This window comes from Dunckerocampus dactyliophorus, chromosome 15 (genome assembly GCF_027744805.1).
Source record: "Dunckerocampus dactyliophorus isolate RoL2022-P2 chromosome 15, RoL_Ddac_1.1, whole genome shotgun sequence".
Lineage (NCBI taxonomy): Eukaryota > Metazoa > Chordata > Actinopteri > Syngnathiformes > Syngnathidae > Dunckerocampus > Dunckerocampus dactyliophorus.
This window is the reverse complement of record NC_072833.1, coordinates 7006228-7019563: the sequence shown is the minus strand read 5'-3', so window position 1 is coordinate 7019563 and position 13336 is coordinate 7006228. Positions and strand designations below refer to the sequence as shown.

Here is a 13336-nt window from a genome sequence, read left to right as displayed (position 1 = left end):
ATTATTAGGTTTGCAAAGGCACAATTTCCACTCCAGCTCCTGTGTTGTGCAAGTGCACCTAATGAAGCGAGTATGTGTGTCCAGTCATTCCATATTAGTCGGCTCACGGTGTACTTGGAAACATTACCAATGCCTCAGTCAGTGAGGAACAAGTTAATTTGATAATGGGCCCTCTGTGCATACCTCTGGAACACATGTGGACCAAATGTCCCTTAACAAAAACACACATTTTGAGGCGATTCTCATACTGAAGGCTCTACTGGACTATAAGATAGATAATAGATAATAATAATAAGACTACAGACAGAGTTCATCTTAAGTCCAAGTCCTCTTGAAGAGCATCTGAGCTCCTTTAAAGACATAAATCCATACATCTGTAAGTCTTTTATATACTGTATGCTTGTTCTACAAACCTGAAGGAGAGTTTGCTTTTAATTAAAAAAGAGGATTTTTAAAACCTCAGGGTGTAACTGGAACCCTGCCGAGAGATTATACAGTATAGCGAGGTCTTGTACCTTTGTATAAGCCACAATCTAGCCTTAATGCTGGAATTTTAATTTTAAAAGTGCTTTTAGTAAACCCTACTTGGAACACACTGTTTTTGTTCTACCTGATTTTTTTCGAAGACCAATTATAATATGGTGGTTGCTGATGTTAGTTCACATACAGTGGTGTGAAAAAGTGTTTACCCGCTTCCTGATTTCCTGTATGTTTGTCACACGTACAAGTTTCAGAGCATGAAACAAATTTAAATGTTAGTCAATGATAACAAAACTGAACACAAAATGCAGTTTTAAAATGAAACTTTTTATTAAGGGATAAAAAAGCAGCCCCAGGCCATCACACTACCACCACCATATTTTACTGTTGGAATGATGTTCATATTCTGAAATGAGGCGTTACTTTCATGCCAGATGTAATGGGACACACACACTCCAAAAAGTTCAACTTTTGTCTCGTCAGTATTTTGCCAAAGGTCTTGGGGATCATCAAGATGTTTTCTGGCAAAGTTGAGACGAGCCTTAATGTTCTTTTTGTTCAGCAGTGATTTTCATCTTGGAACTCTGGCATGCAGGCTGTTTTTGCCCAGTGTCTTTCTTATGGGTCACGAACACTGACCTTAACTAAGGCCTTAAGTGAGGCCTGCAGTTCTTTGGATGTTGTTGTGGCGTCTTTTGTGACCTCTTGGATGAGTCGTCGCTCCGCTCTTTGGTTTAATTTGGTTGGCCGGCCAGTCCTGGGAAGGTTCACCACTGTTCCATGTTTTCGCCATTTGTGGATAATGGCTCTCACTGTGCTTTGCCGGAGTCCCAAAGCTTTAGAAATTGCTTTATAACCTTTTCCACACTGATAGATCTTAATCCTAGTTAAGTTTTTCAAAAAATAACAAATCAAAAAGGGGGCAAACACTTTTTCACACCACTTAAGCTGACTCATGAAGCTTACAATTCCCACTGAATGAGCCATTCACAACAACAGGATAAGCAGTAGCACATTAGCGTCTTTCATCATTCCCTGTCCTCATCTTCCTGTAGAACCTTGTGATGTTCCTCAGTCTCGTCGTTGCCTGGGTGATTCCGGACATCCCCAAAACCATCGTGGAGCAGCTAAAACGTGAAAAGAAGCTGTTGGTGAACCTCTTCTTACGAGAGGAAAAGGACAAATTTCAGCTCATCCAGAGCCTTTTCGCCAAGGATGCCCCCCACGACCCATTACCCATCCCGGGCCGCTACAGCACCTTACCCCAGTGCCCGACTCAGGCACTGGCTGGGGACGAAGGAGGAGGGCCCAGGGCGAGGTGCAGGGCGGCCAGTTTCAGCTTGTACACCAGGAAGATTCCCCCGTCGCCCAGGAATGAGAATTCAAGACACACAGCTGTGTGACAAAACCCTGAGGTGTGCTGCGATGAATCAAATCGCGGCTTCAAACATCAAGTATGAACACAACGATCTGAATGTGTGTGTGTTGTTCCCACCTGACCAAGTGTTATCATTTTTTTTTACTGAAAAGTGGGGCTTACAGCTTCATAGCGTAGACAAGCAATAATACTCTATTAGGCTGAACTGAACAAGAACAAAAAAATCACTAGATTCAGCCAATGTGGAACATTAGTGTAGATTGTACCTTCAGGGACACAAATGGACTCTTTTTTTTTTTTTGCAACAGTGATGGAATGCTTCTGCTTTATGTGCTTAATTCTGCTAGTTGTATGTATTTATTTTCAAACCGAACTCGTAGCAACTACAGAACAAAATATTTTATCTACTTATTTCCTGTTTGTGAAAGAGCTTCCTGAAAGTGCTTATTGTTTCTATTGTCCGTTGAGGGGTGTCCAAACTGTGGTGCGGGGTCTATTTTATTTTTTTTATTGTCAAAAAAAAAAACGGTAAGTCATTATTATTGAGACTAATTTGCTTTGTCACTTATTTTGCTTTGTCACTTATAGCACAAAGTTAAGATGTGAATGTTTCGTTCGGATGTTTTGTTGTATCCCTGACCTACATTTGGTTGGTGTCAGCATCTTTCATGTACAAAATGTATCAAAGTGGCCCCATCATCCTTCCCCCTCCCATCCTTTTTCTGTACGCGACACTTGCTGGAAAAAGTTTGGACACCGATGGTTTACATTTTATTTCAATGCTTCTGTTATTCTTTTGCCACATTTTTTTCACGTTTCTCCACTGAATGAAATACATGTGCTAAACTACAGTATGAGCCACACAACTTCCTGCCTGTTTAAATTGTAAACTTTTCAAGAAAAGTCAATAGCTGCTGTCAATTTGTGTTGTTGGACAACTAAGAAATCCACTTCAGTCTCCTTAAATATTTGCAACATGCTGCAAAATGTCATTTGTGTTCCAGAGGCCTTGTTTCGCTATGACGACAGAACATCTGTGTGTTCTCTTACGCTCCAGCAACAGACTGTTACGTGTATTTTGATCGACTTAGAGCAAGCAGATTGTGGTTGTGGTATATTTGTTTGTCCTTCACAGAGACACTTCAAGACTTAGGCTGGTTTAGAAAATTTGTGTCTAAAATAATTTCAGTATTATTGTATGAAATGTTCCTTTTATCACAAGGTTCTTTTTTAATTTATCCTCTGCCTTTTTTGACTCCAAATAGAGAAAGGTTCAAATGAAAACAATAAACATGTGAGAAGGATGTGGACTTATCTTGTTGCAAGACTGTACAGTTAATGCATTTTGTCTGGTCTTCAAATGTTTATTTGGTAAAACAGTTGGTCAAGCCTAACAAATAAGGTTTCTCATGTTTTGTTTGCTTGTCATTACAATTTTTAAAACACCAGAACGCGCCAAATTTGCAATTACAAATACAGTACTGTATAGTAATTGCAAAATGCATCACTTTTACCCTCGCCACTCTTGCAATACTATTTTTTTCCAAAAGAGGCGATAATGAGCCACTTTAACAGACACGTTGACACCTAATTTTAGAAATATAGGAATCTTGCACTCTTTTCACTTCATTGAATGATGACTTTTATCAATACCGCTACTTAATCAAATAAGGTGCATTCCGTGTGAGGGTAAATTTGTGCACCAAACGTTATCCTGTTTTGGAAAACAAAGTTGTTGCGAGATTTTGTAGTTTCCCTGAACGTACCAATGACGTCATTTTCTGTTTGAATGGTTACATTTTTGATTGGTCACACCTGTGTACGTAATTCTGAGCAGGAAGATATGGAGCTTCCACCTGGGGGCGAGTTTTGCTTGTTTTGTGAACATGTATGTTTCATTACATTTTTTGTATTTAATTACACAATTCATATATTAAGGGCGGGGCTACCTTACTTCCGCTGTACCTATCATTCCATTTTGTTCGATTTTCACCAGACTTCCGGTTTAATGGCGCGATGTCCCAATACTTGTGTCCAAGTAGTGTATGTAAAAGCATGGCTCATCTATAGCTTTATAAATCACTTAAGGGAAGTTAACTATTAAATAGTTATCTTAAGTGTCTGTCTACGTGTAAATATTGATGATAATCTACAGAATGGAAGGGAAAAAGAGACTTTGTCAGGGGTGTCCAAAGTGTCACCCGGCAACCATTTGTAACCCACAGCTTTTTTTTTTATTGCCCAAAACTACAATTAAGCAAGAAAACTTAAAACAAAACACAGCAAAAGCTGAAAAAGGCGTAATCTTTTTTTCTTGTTTCGATGCATTCAGAGGATGTAAGGAAGCCAACTTGGACAACAAACATCATCAGAAAGGGATGAACCAGGTAACCAATACCTTTTCAAAATGAACTAAGATCACTAATTATGTGTGATGCAATATATGTGTGTATATGTGACAACTTCAAATACCAAAGTTTTGCAAGAGATCAGGAGTAGACAATAGCTGATTGTGGATGGCAGGGGAGGAGAAGAACAACAAAAGTAAGTGCTGGTAAATGTCAGGGAGAGGACGACTGTGAATGATGTGAAGCCAAGTTCCTGCTAGAAGTTGAATTGTGTGGCAAGTAAATTACCTTGTGGACAAATTTGTCTTCCACAATGTCATACTGTTGCATAAGTTTGCACTGTACTGCATGCTGAATCACTTAATGTTGCTTCTTGCTATGCCTTCCATCAGGGTCATTCCACAGTGTTCGATATACTGTAATACACGTCATTGGCAGTGGTAAGCTCTCATGTGCAGTATCTCAATAGGAATCAGGTCAGGACTTTGGCTAGGCCACTCCAAAGTCTTCCTTTTTTTTTTTTTCTTCAGCCATTCAGAGGTGGACTTGCTGGTGTGTTTTGGATCATTGTCCTTCTGCAGAACCCAAGTTCCTTTCAGCTTGAGGTCATGAACAGATGGCCGGACATTCTCATTCAGGATTTTTTGGTACACTGCAGAATTCATCACAGCAAGTCTTCCAGGTCCTGAAGCAGCAAAACAGCCCCAGACCATCACACTACCACCACCGTATTTTACTGTTGCTATGATGTTCTTTTTCTGAAATGCGGCGTTACTTTTACGCCAGATGTAATGGGACACACACTTTCCAAAATGTTTGTTTTGTTGGACCACAGAGTATTTTCCCAAAGGTCTTGGGACTCATCAAGATGTTTTCTGGCAAAATTGAGATGAGCCTTAATGTTCTTTTTGTTCAGCAGTGGTTTTTGTCTTGGAACTCTGCCATGCAGGCCCTTGTTGCACAGTGTCTTTTTTTATGGTGGAGTCATGAACACTGACCTTAACCGAGGCAAGGGAGGCCTGCAGTTATTTGGATGTTGTTGTGGGGTCTTTTGTGACCTCTTGGATAAGTCATCGCTGCACTCTTGGGGTAATTTTGGTTTGGCCAGTCACTCCAGGGAAGGTTCACCACTGTTCCATGTTTTTGCCATTTGTGGATAACGGCTCTCACTGTGGTTCACTGGAGTCCCAAAGCTTCAGAAATGGCTTTATAACCTTTTCCAGACTGGTAGATCTTAATCTTAGTTAAGTTTTTCAAAAAATAACAAATCATAAAGGGGGCAAACACTTTTTCAGTCATCACACCACTTAAGCTGACCCATGAAGCTTACAATTCCCACTGAATGAGCCATTCACAACAACATGATAAGGATAAGCAGTAGCACATTAGCGTCTTTCATCATTCCCTGTCCTCATCTTCCTGTAGAACCTTGTGATGTTCCTCAGTTACCAAATATGGCCGCATAATTGAGTAGCCATTCCAATGCATCCAGAGTTGGGTCACGCTGACTTTACATTCTGTGTGATGTGTGAGTTTAAGAATAATTAGTAAGGGAGAGTGACGCAGCCGATAATAAAGTCATGAAGAGACTGGTTGTTGAGGGACTTGTTGTAGCATGCTGACTCACTTACTGTGAAGTAATGTAATCGTGCGGCTCGCTGCGTGATTCAGTCACACTGACGTGGATGTGAGTGTGCATATTAAGTCAGTCAGGTGCTCAATTTAGGAATGTAACTGTGTGGCTTGTGGCTTGAACACAAAACGCAAGTGAAGTGGTTGTATTAGAAATTGGTAACTGTTTGTGCAGCTACCTATCCCTGACCTCTGGTTGGACTGCTTCTTCCAGATCCAATTTCCTACTATTTGTGTCTGTTTCCATGACATTTCTCAACTTGAGTGTGTAAGGAAAACATGCTTTGAGCGATTTTAGGATCCGTGTCCAAAATTGCTGTCTTCAATTAACATTTCATGCTGTGTGGGTGAGTGGAGGAAGTTTATGTTAGCAATGTTATACGCCGGCCTGTTTTATAGAGGAAGGCTTGGTGACGTATATTTAGCCAAGGTGAACGCCGTTAGCCTTCAGTGCACAACCACAACACTGTTTTTCCTAAATGGATTAGTAAATGAGTATTATTCCACATATTTGTTGTTTTTTTGTCAGGAAAAGGGATTAAAAGTTGAACTATTGAAACACATCACATTTTCAGACCAATTGCTAATGAACACACGACTAACAGAGCTGCCGTTTTAATTCATATATTTCATATTGAAGGTCAGATGGAAATGCACCTGGCATCTTTTTACCAATAAAACATTGCTTTTGGAAATAATTACTGTTGTACTCATAAGACAAACAAGTAAAAGGGAAATGAAAGGCAAAGTAACAGATTTTTAGAAATTAAAGGTTTCATATTACAGTGTACTGTTTTGCAGCCATTTTAAATAAGTCTCGGAGGTTCCACAATAGTGTGTAGGAAGTGCGTTACCTAAAATCTGTTGTTTGTTTGTAGAAAGCCCTATCGGGGACACACAATATTGTATGTCTGTAGCTTTAATGCTCATGAGCTGTTTGTCCACGCCTGTGTCTCCAAGAAGTGGTGCTGGGTACTTTATCCACTTTTTATATATACATTCGTCCCTCGTTTATCATGGTTAATTGGTTCCAGACCCGACAGCGATTAGTGAATTTCCGTGAAGTAGGATTCAATATTAATAAACCAAATATTTTTGTAATTAGAGCATAGAAAAACTGTTTATGACTTCTTGAGTTAGAGCCCTGTAGACATGAAATAACACCCCTATAGTCACTTTTTTACATTGTTCTTTGTTTACACCACATTGGGCGGGCTATGAGATCACTGCAGACGAGACGGCCGCCGCTAGCATAGCAAGCTACCAATTTACTTATTCTAAACTTAATGTTTTAAACAGAGGAGTTAAAAAGGACAAAGTAAAAAGCTAAAAACTTACCACTTCCACACGTCATGGGAGGAGAACTTTTTTTCACTTTGTCATGTCAGACTAGGGATGTAATGATTTAGTATTAATGATTGACCGCGGTAAAACTGCGACTAAAACCCGACTGTTTCAGATTAAAATTAACGGAAAACCGTGATTGATAAACTCACGGACCAGTGACCGTGCTCATTTCCTGGATGTAAACAAAACTTGTTGCTTTCGAAAATGGCGCCCGTGGCCCTCAATGCGTTGCACAATCAATCATGTGCCCTTTTGAGACCAAGAAGCAGGTTTGGTGATCATTTAAGTTTTCTTCATATAATACTTTAACCTACTTTTACAAAAACTATTGTGTACTGTTACAGCGTGTTACATGAAGCATGACAATGTAAAAATTCATGCGAAAGATTTGCTCCATTTTCCTGACGTTTGTTGTTTTTTAAAATAAGATAATAAAATATATGAATAAAATAATAAATAAAATTATTATGGTGTGAATTTAGTTCAATTAAAAAAAACACCATAGTAATTTTTTTAAAAATTAATAAATTGAATACATTTTAAAAAAGGGATAAGATAATAATGCTCAGTTGCCCCATGCTCCTTTTCTGCTGTTTTTTTTGATCAGGCATGTTTTAACAGTCAAGACTGGGCAACTTGACTATTCCGCTGTAGTAATGCTCCATATTGTGGACATGTAAAGTTCCGTATGTAAAGCCATGTGTGTTCTGGAGTATTCCCTTTTGTGTGTTCTGTCACAGCATCTTAAGATCATTTCAAGATAATGCATGTGTCATTTTACAGCACTGTTGTAACGCTAGCTTAAACAAGCAGTCCCTGTGCCAGAAATGACAGCAAATAGATGTCAAGTTTGTGTTTAGATTGCTGTACACACTTATTTTGTTTTTAGAATGATATTAAGTATTTATTACGCATTTGTCACTGCCTTGTCACGATTAATTAATCAGGGTGGTTATTTCTGCATTGGCACATATTGTTCCAGGGTCCACTGTGTCTTGTATTGATATCCTCTATATGTTGTGTTTTGGGGTTAAGCTAGGCTTAAGCCAGGCTTATGTTGCACCTTGAGGTGAACATTTTTATGATCTTGAAATTTTCTTTCAAACTAATTGTGGTCAATATGTGCGTAAATAATAAGATCCATATGTATCAATACAGCACATGCATCCATTCATACAATATATTACTTAACATTGTTTTCACATTTTAAAAAAAAAACCCTCATTTTTAAGGTGCGGAGGCTTTTATTTTGCTGTGGAGTTGTGCCATGATCAATTACATGTAGCGGAAACCCTGCTTGTTGACCTCACACAGTCTCATGAGGAATGTGGCTGCTACCCAAAGCACCCGCAGCTGTTTTGGTGAGAGTGCATGCATTCCATGTGCATGAGGCTGTGCATCTGTTGTGTTTGACTGGATGTACATTAGAAACACACACAACTTGTTTCTCTTCCAAAGTGCCAAAACTAGTGCGCGTGTGTATTTGCGCTGACCTCATACACACTCGTGTGTGTGTGTGTGTGTGTGTGTGTGTGTGTGTTTGAAGCAACTTCGATTGTGCTGTGAGCAATGATGTTGAACTTCATTCGTAAATTAAATCTCATTGATCCAGCATCACGCCTCGGACTGAACTGGGTTTGCCATCTCATTGTTTCCATTAAGTTGATTACAACAGCCAAATCACACGGAATGTTCCACAAGATAGTTTACTGCTGAAATGCGTTGTATTACGTTACGCAAAATGTAAACCAAACCCACCTGATTGGCAGAAGGAACTGCGTGCATCTGACCATGTTGCAGCATAAGTAGAAATGATCTCAAGGGACTGGAATGCCACTAATGCAGTCCACATATGAATGAAAAATATGGCAAAGGGGAAAACATGGTCAGTGTTACAAGTACCTGAAAATATTCTACAAGTATTTACACTTTTTTTGTATATATATATTTCAAATAGGTTATCCTGCTAACTTAACAAATTAACAATTTTTTAAATAAAAACTGTGGCAGCAAAAAACTAAAGTAGAGAGAAGTAATATTATATTATTTTAACTACATAAAACATAGTTGCACTTTGGACACCAATCAGCTCCATTGCACTGCCGCTTGGCTTCATGTTGGAACAGGCTGTGTGTCTGTGGAGTGTATGAATGGATGAGGCTTGCATGAGCGTGACCTCCGAAGAACAAACAAGAGCTTTGCTGAGAAGTGTTGTCAATTAACAGTCCTTCAGCGCTCTGTCTGAGCTGCTGTTTTGGCCTCGCTTACGCACAGAAACTCATGTTTTCCTGTATCGTGTTCCTTAACTAGCGTTATTACTTCACTCAATAAACCGGCAACAGGTCATAACTTGAAAGTTAAGTGTCAGTTTTCCCACATCACCCTCATCCTCCATGGAAATGTCAGCCATGATGATTGCCATGATACTTTTATGGGCTTTCTCTCAGAAAAGCAATTTGGTTGCACTTAAATGCATTTGAGCTTGAAAGCTGCATCGTGCTGATAGATGAGACAGATTTTTCACGTTTTACCCTCAGGACCAGGACTATTGCCTCCCATTTCCTCCACATATTTGATGCCGTTTAGGTGGGGGAAAAAATGTATAAAGTCGTCAAATTTTTGCAGTTAGAATTTCGTGGCTTCACCCTATCACGTTTTTTCAAAAAATATGTATTCATAAATCGTGCTGTTTTTTGTTGAATACGGCCTATTATTAGTTCAAAAATATGCATATTGAAGCTATTTTTACGTATTTTTAGCCTAAATTAAACATTTTCAAGCATAGAAATGGCTACATGAAATAAAACAAAAATATAAGGCATTCAGAAGACTCATTGAAAGATGTGTGAAGATATGTGGTATTCTACACTGGTCACTAGGTGTCAGTAATGTTACTGTAATGTTCGGTGAGACGCCAGACTTGGTGATGGTGACAGGTCTGGACACGGCAGCACAATAATCCCTAATAAAATAATAAAAATCCTTAAAAACACAGGCTACTGTTGCTGCTCGGGATGTTCCGATCAGTGTTTTGTGCTGCCGATTCCGATACAGATCACATGGATTAATTTGATGCTTTTCAAGTTATTTATGATGTGCTATTGTCCAGGGGTGCTGTATAAAGGGGAAAAGTCAGGACAATTCCAAGGTCTCCTGACTGCCGGGGAGGGCAAAAAATAGGTTAAAATTACTTTTTTTTCATTGGACCCAGAATTCCTGGCTCCACCCCTGCTACTGGCTATATGATATGAGAAAAGGAACCACAAAATCACCTTAATTTAGACAAAAACATATTTGACTTACCTTTTCAAGACAACATATCGCTCTTGAAACTTGCAGAGGATGAGACGCCTTGTTTGGGTGTGATAGTACATTGGTGGGACTCAAGCAGGCCTTCCAGCTAAGTGAGAGAGCAGTCGGCGAACCCGGTGTCTTCCACCACTGAGAAAGGCTGCCTCGTCCGATGAATTTAATTATTTTTCGGGTTATTTGCTTAGCCGTCTGACAGTCACGCACATACGGGCAGCTGAAGGCCGCTGCAACGCGCATGTAAACACTGTGGAACACATACACAACAATGGACACACAATGATATGATGGGAGAGAAAGTAAGGCTTGTAAGGTTTGTTTTGTTGATTGTTTTGAGAATCCAAACGCTTCACTTAAGTGGCCTCACCAACTAACCCGAATTACGTTCCTCATCGCATGTTTTATTTTACTTAATACATTTTGTATATTAAACATGCTATAACCAGTCCAATGAAGGTCAATAAATGCTAAGCTACACTATGTGAATAAAACATCCACAACTTAGCTCTGTGTTATAGGTGGCAAAGCAAAATAGTGTCATATACTGGATATAATATCTCGTGTTAATAATTACAATATGCAGAGGGCTGATTTAAAAAAAAAAAAAAAAAAAAAAAAAAAAAGACCTGCAGGAATGAAAATGGCCCCCAGGATGCACTTTGAGCACCCCTGTCTTTGTAGTGGGGTATGTTGCTGTGTTATTCAGCTGCATCTGACGAAAGTATCCGGCTATGAAAAAAAATAGTACTGATAATGTAAATTTCAGGGAACACTACAAGCACAAACATGTTCATGTGGTGATTGAATGTCTCTCATGGGTTCACACACCCTTTGTACATTTTAAAATGAACACCAGCACGATCTGTTAACCTTTGGTCCCCAAAGTCTGGAAGCGCTGACATCATCCATCATTCTGCTCATAACAGGAAACAAGTCCCAACCGCCAAGTGCTTTTCCCTCTTATAAAATAACAAATTGTATCATGTAACATTTGGTTTACTGTTCACTTGCAGCTGACTGCTTTTGCATGAATTGAATATTCACATACTCTAGATCACTTGCACTTTTTCAGCCTGCGAGCTACTTTTAAAATGACCAAGTCCCAAAGATCTACCTCCTGCTATGAATATACAAATATATACTGCATATTTACTATATTTATGAATATATATACTCAGTATTTATGTACGTTCAGGGTTTCCGCTACATGTAATTGATCGTGGCGCAGCGGCACGACAAAATGAAAGCCGTCACACCTTTTTATAGCGCCTTTTCAGGGTACCCAAAGCGCTTCACAGTGAAGTGAACTTTTCATTCACTCCGCAGTCACACACTTTTAGGGGTATCCTACATCTGTAGTCACAGCTGCCCTAAGCTGCCCTGGGGTAAACTGACAGAAATGTGGCTGCCAATTCGTGCCTACGGCCTCTCCGACCACCACCAAACATTCGTTCACTTTCATACACCAGAGTGTGCAGCACTGGAAGTAAGGTGGGTGAAGTGTCTTGCTCCAGGACACAACAACAGTAGCTGGGATCCGCCAACCTTCTGGTTCCTGGATGACCTGTTCTACCTTCTGAGCCACTGCTGCCCAATTGATCGTGAAATAATAGTTTAACAGGCAGAAGTGTAGAAAACATGCATTTGTGGAGTTCATGAAGCAAAGCAAAGCCAGTAAACCAATTCAGTTATTTTCTACGTAACTAGCTGCTACAAGTGAATGGAAAGCTTTTGTTATACAGTAGATATAGGCATCTTACCGCTGTGTTAGCTTATCCGTAATCGGAATAATGAGGATGAAAGTTGCATCTCCGTGTGTAGTTTGAGACGTCTGACAATTGCCGCGGGAGAGCACTAGCTTAATGTCAGATAACTGATGTCATGTGACATCTACAAAGTGACGTTTTATGAGAGACTCAAACTAGCTTTGCGATCGACCGGTAGCTCGCGATTGACTTAATGGACAGGCCTGCTGTAGATGATTTACACTGGATTTTCCATTAAGAACCCTGACAATTTAGCTTAAGAAAACGTAAAGTAGTTGCCTTTTAGCAATAACACCTTTTTATATTGTATTTTAGTTGGTATTGCTTAAGAAGGTAGGGTAACACACTTGACATTATTTGACAAGGGCATAAATACTGTATCCGTCCCATACATTGTCAGTCCATTCAGTAGTTATTCTCGCAGTCATAAAGCCTCTCTAAGAGCTGAGTGCATTGTGCCTGCATGACCCGAATGTCTTTCCCACTCAAGGGTTAATCCCTGGGCTGGTAATGTTAGCTGGACTGACACTTGCCATACCAACATACAGTATCTCTCCAGTGCTTGTACTCCCAGACAACAGACTTGAACACCTCAGGAGGTCGGCCTCATGTGTTTGACACTTATTCTACTGCAGGGGTTTTATTTGGAGGGTCCTTGTGCATGCATCGTGTATACTTTACTGACATTGTCTTTGTCCTAAATGGACTTTGAGACACAATTTTTTATTTTCTTAACTCATAGCAGTGATGATACGTTTGTTATGCAAATGCTTTCAAAGGTTTTCATGTCCCACAAAGTGTTCCTGTGACTCATTACTACCTCTTTAAGTATTGTAAATGACATTGTGACGCCCGCTATGGGTTTTGGTCAAAGTGCTTTGGAAGACATGTAGTATAGATTTCCAGTTTTATACTCAATAGACACATTGTCAGTGACTTATGGGCAAGTCGTGGCCCTGCAAAGTTTTTTTTTGGTTGATGGCAGCCATGTTTGTCAATCAATCCTGCTCATATTTTACAGACATGTGCTTGTCAGTCCCTTGAAACTGTATACCAGATTTTGTGGTGATTCAGGA

The 13336-nt window shown here is 39.6% G+C and overlaps 1 protein-coding gene and 1 long non-coding RNA gene across 4 annotated transcripts in view; both read left to right on the top strand.

Annotated features, from left to right (window-relative positions):
- The window catches only part of ano2b (anoctamin 2b), a 43255-nt gene extending 39980 nt beyond the window's left edge, over nucleotides 1–3275 (top strand). For 2 of the 3 annotated variants that reach the window (XM_054800448.1, XM_054800446.1), the window contains one exon: nucleotides 1536–3275. In XM_054800448.1, coding sequence (XP_054656423.1) covers nucleotides 1536–1883 — 348 coding nt within the window. In that variant the 3' untranslated portion in view covers nucleotides 1884–3275. The remainder of the gene's footprint in view (nucleotides 1–1535) is intronic. The other variant, XM_054800449.1, reaches the window with a different exon arrangement.
- A 404-nt stretch (nucleotides 3276–3679) lies between these two features.
- LOC129194928 (uncharacterized) lies at nucleotides 3680–7477 on the top strand. The gene is made up of 4 exons (XR_008573830.1): nucleotides 3680–3746; nucleotides 4191–4245; nucleotides 4599–4646; nucleotides 4737–7477. It is a non-coding gene; the product is annotated as an uncharacterized LOC129194928 (long non-coding RNA).
- The last annotated feature ends 5859 nt before the right edge of the window (nucleotides 7478–13336 follow it).